Source organism: Geospiza fortis, unplaced genomic scaffold, assembly GCF_000277835.1.
Source record: "Geospiza fortis unplaced genomic scaffold, GeoFor_1.0 scaffold98, whole genome shotgun sequence".
In the NCBI taxonomy this organism is placed as follows: Eukaryota; Metazoa; Chordata; class Aves; order Passeriformes; family Thraupidae; genus Geospiza; species Geospiza fortis.
Genome location: NW_005054306.1, coordinates 1266296 through 1274795, shown reverse-complemented (window position 1 = coordinate 1274795; position 8500 = coordinate 1266296). Strand labels below are relative to the sequence as shown.

Genomic DNA, 8500 nt, shown 5'->3' with positions numbered 1-8500 from the left:
CCCGCCGGGACCGCCGCGATCCCAACGTGGGGCCCGGCGCGCACGCGCGGCGACCCCAGCGCGCCCCGCCCGCGGCTGGGCGGGAGCTTGGGAGGGACGGAGGGACGGAGGGGGAGAAGGGAAAGGTGTAAAAAAAAAATGTAAAAGGCGTTTTTTGGTGATTCATTGATGCCTAAAAATGTAACTTGTTGGATAAACCGTGAGCCCCTCAGTGCAAGGGCTGCCGTGCTGGGTGGGTGCTCCCCCTCCTCCACAGTACCATCGAAAGCTTGTGGAGTTCTATAAAATATAATTTATAATTAACATATAATAATATATTATTTCAATATGCAAAAGTTATTTGGCGATAATTATTAATTAATATTTATAAACTTTTGGGATTGCTATCTATTACATAAATAGATAGTAAATTGAACTGTAATTGCTAATGCCTAACTATGCATAAATACAATAGCTGTTTTAGAATTAGTAGTAACATACACCAAAAACAAATAAATAAACTTTTTAAGTCCAGGTTGGAGGGAGCTCTAAGCAACCTGTCTAGTGAAAGGTGTCCCTGCCCATGGAAGGGACAAATGAAATTAGATGATCTTTAAGGTCCCTTCCAACACAAGCCATTCTAGGATTCTGTGATTATTATAAATGTAAAACTGACTCTGTAGCTTGTTGTCAAAAAGTAATCACATATTTTTTTCCCTTTCCTCAGGCTGAGCTCACAGAAGGAGCCTGGCAGGTGCTAGTGCTGGTGGAAGGGGAGGGGAACATATGGCTGGGAACAGAAGGAAGGTGGGAATGTGACAAGTGATGACAAATTGGTTTGCTTGGAGAGGAGTTGCGCTGTAGCTTGTACCAGCCTTTGATTTCTGCTGTGCTGACTTGAGCTGTCTGTGATTTGCTCTGTGGAAAGAAAGTGCATCCCAAATGAAACCATGAAACCAGGCAGAGCAAGTCCTTCAAGTAAGCCTTTGTGTCCCAAGAGAAGTATCCAAGAATAGCAAACATTTGAAATGTTCTTGCTCAAATTGCTCCACCTTTCTGTCCTTCATCTGTAAGATGAGGATACTAATATTAACTTGCCTCAGGAATCTTGTGAAGAAAAAGCTGCATTTGTGAAGCACCAGTTATAGTAAGAATAACATAAAAACTCAAGAGAAAATCAACTAAAATATATAATTTATTCAGCACTGCTTCTGAATGTTTATTAAATAAAACCCGAGGCAACTTAGTGAATAAGGAAGATTATAAAAACTTTAACAATTCAGGAAGGACAATTCACCTTGCAGCACCATTCATTTTCTGCACTGAAAAAGGGTGGGGGTCTGGTGGAAAAATAAAGTACTTATGCAAATGCTGAAATTAAACCTGTCTATGGATTTGTGTTTAAATTGACTTATTGCAGGCTCTGACTCAAAACTGCCTTATTGCTGTGGAATTGATATGGACTTCCATAGGTAGTTTCTCTGAGTGAAAGGTGAAGTCAAGAATGGTCTGGGGATGCACAGGTGTATTGGGTTGTTCCATTACAACCTGGGCAAAGCAAAGTTTGAGGATGTAGATTTACCTGGAAAAATGCTCATAAGTTTCCTGTTTCTCACTTACCCCTCCAGAATTGATGAAGGCTTCACCATGCCAAGCAAAGATGGGAGTTTTACCAGGAGCCTTTAACATCTTTATAATAATGACAGAGCTTCTTTGCCTGGCTATGTCTCTGTATGTAAATGTTTCTTTTTAATCTGATTTTAAATCCTGTCAGTCTAGTGAGCACTACTCAGGCAGGACTGAGCTGGCTCCTTGTAAGACAAAATGGGCCAGGACCTCAGCAGGGCAGAAACAGGGGACACAACCCTTATACTCTTTGTCTTTCCAGCAGGTTGAAACTGCCATGTATGCAGTTGTCCCTTCAGTTAATTTGCTCACTAAGTGCCCAGATACTGATCTAGGCAATGTCATCCAATCCATTATGATCCCAGTTCAGAAGAAGAAAAGCAAATTCAGCCTCAGCCACACAGCACAGTATTTCTTGGAAGGACTGCCAATGCCAAGTGCTGATGGATTTATCTTGTTAGGCAGTAATAGCCCTTTTCCTGGCACTGCTGACACAGAACAGAAGGATAATTTTGCCTTAAACTATTTAGCCATGAAGTTTAAACTTAACAGATAGGTGAGGATTTATTGGTCACAGATATTAGAATAATTTGTTCTTAAGTGTTTTAGTGACTCTCTAGCCAAAATTCCTCTGGGAAATGAATTTTCAGAAAGACTTGGAGCAGATCAGTGAAGTAGATCAGCAAATTGTTATAGATTTCCCTTTCCAAAGAAGAAGCAGAATAAAAGCAAGACAAACTTTGCATGAAAATTCAAGTGAACCATTAATGGCTGACAGTATGATCTCTTTTCACACTCCATTGATTTCAGCTCTGGCTTGAACTCTGTTAAACTTTAATGTCAATGTAAGTTACAAAGTTACTTGCTCTGACAGACTTAACTCTGGTCAAAACAACTTTCAACTGCAAAAAAAAAAAACAAAAAAAAAAAAACAACTAAACCTAAGAGGTCAACTCTGTTTTGGGGAAAGACTGCAAAATTATATTTAATCCCCTGAATGCAACAAGTTTGCCACTGATTCGAGGTACCACACAACCTTATCACTTGCAGCTGGTGGAAGAATTTGCCTTTGCTTCCATTTTTCATGGAAAAGTCCAGCAGGATGTCAGGCAGATGGGGGCAGCAGCACCTAAAACACTCAGCTGTACACCAGGCAAGCAAGAGCTACAACCAGGGGAAATTCCTGTGTCCCATCAACACAGAGCTTTTGTGTAGACTTCCATAAGCCAGCTTAAAACCACAGTGATCTCTTTGCCCTTTCAATGGAACCCTGTTTTTATTAATTATGTTATTAATCATAAACTCACTTTACTGTTTTACACTGTTTTGCCTATCTTTATCATAGTATGTACTTGTTTCATGGCATGCCTGTACCTTTCCAGAAATCCGTGAATCTGAAAAAATTTCCTTTTCACAGCAACTCACAAAACATTCTGAAATCTGAGAAGATTTCTTTCAAATTTTCCACAATATTTATGTTATTCATCCCTTAAAAGCAACGTGTAATTCCAGAGAACCTCACAAAATTCAGTACACAAGAAGTACACTACTCAAAAGTAGTACTGGTCCTCAGAACCCGACAGTATGTATGAAATAACAGGTTTTTAGCACCTAAAAGTGAAAGATTTGGGGGAAAAAAAAACCCACATTTGTAGCACATACAATAGGGATCCCAGCCTATTAGGATCAGAGTGACTTCTCGGTTTGCATCAAAACCTGAGAGCAGAGAAACAAATGTGTCTGAAATGAACTGGCAACTCTGTCTTACCGAGGTGTTATTTACTAATTGTGGCATCAGGATTGTAAAATTGCAACAAATAACCTTGCTTAACCCCATTACTCTGCTATTGTCAGCACTTGGCACTTGTGAAATTCCTGTGTGCTTGAGTGTTTCTGCCTGCCTGCACTGCAGCTAGGGATAGCAAATAAAACCCTTGTGTCTGCTCAGCAGTTGGCAAAGTTTTATTTGCAATAATTCAGTCTGCATGAGTCAGCACTGCCTCCCTTCACAACATGGTCTGGCCTGTCTGGAAAGCTGCTTTCTCTATGGTTACATAGATGTTCTGTAAATCTCAAAATAATTTCAGTGCGGTAGGCAAAGAAGCCTTTGCCACACTGAACAAATACAGTTCAGCTCCCCATCCCCTACTAAATAATATCAGTGCTTGGCAGGGAACAAAGTTGGGACATGAATATTTTATTTCATACAGCTATGAAGTAATAGAAAATCCTGTAAAATGAATACAGTAGCCATTTGTTATTTTAAAACCTGTGTGGGCTTCTGGTTCAGAAACCAAACCAACACCTCTAGAAGTTCTATTTTTGGTGCAGTGTGTGCTTTGTGCCTTCTATGCCTTTTTGATAAATTGTTACTCAGAATCTATATCAGAAATGCTTGTTCTTGTTCTGTTAGGTGTGGAAAGCAAATATTAACCTGTCCTTTTGTTTATCCCGTTCTGGTTTTTTGCATCCATTTTTAAATAAAAATGTGGGTTAAAAGAAAGTATCTAGCATTTACTCAGAAGAAGGAAAGCAATTGGCACTGCTGTAAATATGGAACCTCCAGCAGCACTGAGTGAGGGCTCATTGCTTCTGTGTTTGCTGGAGAGAAAAAGGAGGAGGTGGAAAAGAAAATATAGCATGAATAAGAGAGTTGAATCTAATAAAGGGGTCAGAGCTGTCACTCATCAGGTAGGTGTGGCTGTTCATAAGTAGTTCTTTATAGCTGGGACAACAAGCTGGACTCTCCAGATGAGGAAATGCCGCTCACTAGGAAGCAAAATTAAACAGGTCACTACAGGAGGAATGTGTGCAGGTTGCTATTGAGCAATTACTGCTTTTTGACCACTCAGAAATAGTTGTTGCTTTACATCCCTTGATCTCTGACCAGTGCACAAAGCATAGCTTATTCTTGCAATAACTGATTTCTGGTGTACATTTGGTCCTGGTTTAACTTTATGTATTTTAAACATACATTTACAGGAAGATGTCTGTCATCAAGCTTAGACACTGCCTGGTCAGAAGGCTTGGACAGGGAGAATAAAGCATTCCCTTCTCTTCCTGCAGCAGAGCAAAGAAAATAAGCAATATTATGGAGTAAACTAAGAGCAGAGAAGAAGTCACGTTACCTTTTGCCACTCAGTTCAGGCTAAGCAATTTTATTCATGATTTTTTTGCTGTCAGTGGAGATCTTTCCTTATTACTCTAAAGATAGGAAAATTGCTTGTAACAGGAAACTGAGACAGAGTACAGATAATGGTCAAAAAGTAAAGCCTTAATGTGAAAATTGAGTTGCTAGTAATAGGAATAGTTTCTCCATCTTCATTATATCTCGTTAAGTTTTGCTGTTGCGTGTTGGTTTTGGCTCAGACATGACAAGGAGATCATAGAACCATAGAATGGGTTGAGTTTGACCTTAAAGGTCATCTAGTTCCAGTCTCCCTGCCATGAGCAGGGACACCTCCCACTGGAAGCCCAGGATAACAAATGATACCATAACAATCCTAGAGGATGAAACATTGCTTAGAGTAAACCTTACTTCTTTTCTGCTTCTCCCACACTTTTCATCTTAATTGGTCTCCTCTGAGTAGCTGCTGTGCTGCAACTCTGCCCCTAAGTCTGGAACAAGCCTCTATATTATCATACCTTTGGTTTCTTCTCCTTTCAGCTCCCTTTTCTATTATCAGTTATTATTATACAATTTCTCGTACTTTAATGGCTTTTTGGAACAAACTAAGTCATTCCTGCATTTTAAGTTTCTTTGTTACTGTCTACTCCTTGCTAGAAGGGTACTGTCAGCAGAAGGGACTTTTATTTCACCTGGTATTTGACATCAGCCCCCAAAACCACATGTTGAAGCTTGTAAAAAGCACTTTTTCCAAACCCTGAGATGCCCAAAGGCAGTGTCTGCAACAGTGTCTGTAGAAACTCCACCTTCATAAAAGTAGTGTTTTTCTTTTGAACATGCTTCAAGCAGTAGTCAAATTCTGAGTGGAAACAAATGTCATTCTCCATTTTAAAGATGTAAGACTAGTTTGCAGTCTTGGACATTACTAATCTTGGACATTACTAATAAAACATCTCTGTAAGACTCTTAGGTTGAGTAAGAGTTCAGCTTTGCTTCAAGGATGCATTTTTTCATAGCTGACACTAAACACTGTATGTCTTCACACTCTATTTCCAAGGAAGAGTGACTTGAGGGGCTGCTGCATTCAAATGTGTCTGCACTACAAGTTGTGAGTCTTCCTCCTCTTCCTGATAATTAACTAATCTTACAGATATTTATTCTTCTAGTATCTCTGATCAGCTCCAGTTCATTGTAATAATGCAGATGCATTGAATTTGTATAGAATCAGAACACATAAAACCTTGATGTGCTAATTTTTTATACCAGGTTATCTTGCTAGGGAGTCAGCTGAATTTTTAATTCCCCACAATTCCTCCCTCCTCAGGCAACAGGTTAAAAGAGGTGATTCTAAGACCCCACTGGGTGTCCAGCTCTGGGGCTTTTAGCACAAGAAAAACGTGGTCCTGTTAGAGTGAGTCCAGTTTGGGCCATGAAGATGCTCAGAGGGCTGGAGCACCTCTGGTAAGAAGCAAGGCTGAGCGAGTTGGGACTGTTCAGCCCAAAGAAGAAAAGTCTCCAGGGAGACCTTATTGTGGCCTTTCTGTACTTAAAGGGGCCTGAGAAAGAGATGGGGAGAGGAATTTTCAGTGGGCCTGTTTCAGCAGGAGAAGGGGTAATGATTTTAAACTGAAAGAGGGTTGATTTAGATTAGATATAATGAAGGAATTTTTTTTTTACAATGAAGGGGGTTAAACACTGTCAGGGAGGTTGTTGATGCTCCATCTCTACAAACATTCAAGACCAGGTTGGACAGGGCTCAGAGCAACCTGATCTAGTTGAACATATCCCTGCTTGTTGCAGGGGGTTTGGGCTAGATGACCCTTAAATGTCCTTTCCAATTCAAACTATGCTACTATTCTGTGATTTTCCTGGCTTCAGTTTTGTCTCAAAGGAGGTATGTAGTTACCCCAACTGAGGTACATTGCTGCTTTCCTATAGGGATCTCACATTTAATAAAGCAGATGGATTATTCCCCATCTGTCATATTTACAGAATCAAATATCCCAACATCCTTTATGCAATTCCTCCTTTATGCACTTTGTCACCTCTAAGCCAGTGGTTAAGCACAGACATGGCCCAAATTCATTTTTGTGTGGGACATGGCAGTAACATCAATTACAGAAGAAAGGAACCGTGAGGTTCTTTGAAAAGTCGCCTAGTTCAATGTTCAAGGCAGGATCAACTGTATTTACCAAACTCCTCCAACATCTGCCTAACCTATTCTTAGAGACTTTCCTTCACAGATTTTTACATAGCCCTTCCCAATTCTTAACTACTGTAATCAGTAACGTGATCGATTTTGTCTTATGAGAAGAAACGTGTTTATCTGGTTTATTGTTATCTTAATTCTACCTACAATAGTGTTCCTGTAAACTGTTACGCCTGCTGCAAGCTCTTGTCTTCAGTCCAGAGCAGGCTGGAGGTGTTGCCAACACAACAAAGTCACATTTACAATTGTATCGCTATAATGTGTACTAAACAGATTACAGGCTGTGTATGAAGAGGTGTTTTAAAGTAATTCAAGTGAAAAATGTCAGATGAGAGACTTTTTAATTGGGCTTCAGAGAAGCCTGTTCTTGACCCAGGGCTGCTTTGTTAGCCCAAATAATTATTTGAAGCACTGCTTATGAAATCTGCAGATGACTTCAAAACAGCCCAGGGCCACCTGGGCCCCTTGAATAACACATGTTTTAATCCACCTACACAGCAAATATCTGCAGCAAAGCCGAGGTTGCTGTCTGTTCATAGGATAAAAATACAAAGCATGTTTTTGGGCCGGGTGTGAGGGAGGAGAATGCTGTATCTTCAAAAGCAGTGAATCAGATGAGGGCTGAGGAGGTCACAAGGGGCAAATGCATGATGTGCAGTGTGGCAGCTGCAACAGCAAACGCAGACATCAGGTGTGTAAGCACAAATCCTGCCCGTGCTAAGTGCTAGGATGTGGCCACAGCCATTGCATGGCACAGGAACGTGACTCTTCTGGAATCACCGTGAATGATAAAAGGTGTAACCATCTGGAAAGGTTCATTAGGAACGCAGAAGAATGAGTCAGTGGAAAAATCTGGGCTGTACGAAGGTGATAGGTAATCATCTACCCAGCAAAAGCACAGCAGAAAAGCGCTGTAATCGTCTGTGCACGGCGAAATCCCTTCGCTGGAGAAGGAAAACGTTTGGTGGTTAAAAATTACGGCATTTTCGACGTGTTGCCTTCCTACAGGATTCTTTAATTTTGGAAAGATAAACCCCTGAAACCCTACGTGTTTCAGTCCCCGAGCAGTGCCTGGCGTGAGCCCAATTTAGCTGCTGGTGCAGCCCCCTCCGCGCCGGTGTGCAGTCCCAGCAGGACACGCTTCCTTCCCACGGACAAGCACCAAGGGTGCTCTTACCTGCTCCCAGGGGGAAGAATTAGCTTAATCTGGGAGCTTCGCCTGTGCAGAACAGAGGCCACGGCTTTCCCGCTTCTAGTAGAGATAGGACTGGGATACAGCCGTAGAGCTAAAGCAAAAGTAACCTATGGAGCAGATGAGGAGGCAGCGGGTGGAATCGAATGAGACAGAGGTGAGCAAGGACGGGATAAATCCTCTGTCAGCTTTTTAAGCAGTAGCTGTTACCGCATAGCAAAGGCACCGACAAGCTCGGTGCGACATCCCCGGACCGCGGCACTGTTTGGCGAGCCCGGCCCAGACCCGGGGGCTGCACTGCCGGGCACAGCGACCCGTCCATGGGGCTCCGAGAGCCCCGTCCCGGCAGCGGCGGAGCCCGGCCTCG

At 41.8% G+C, this 8500-nt stretch overlaps 1 protein-coding gene across 1 annotated transcript in view; it reads right to left on the bottom strand.

Annotated features, from left to right (window-relative positions):
* The window catches only part of GCFC2 (GC-rich sequence DNA-binding factor 2), a 25626-nt gene extending 17247 nt beyond the window's left edge, over nucleotides 1-8379 (bottom strand). The window contains exon 1 of the mRNA XM_031066711.1: nucleotides 8344-8379. Coding sequence (XP_030922571.1) covers nucleotides 8344-8379 — 36 coding nt within the window. The remainder of the gene's footprint in view (nucleotides 1-8343) is intronic.
* Nucleotides 8380-8500: the final 121 nt, after the last annotated feature.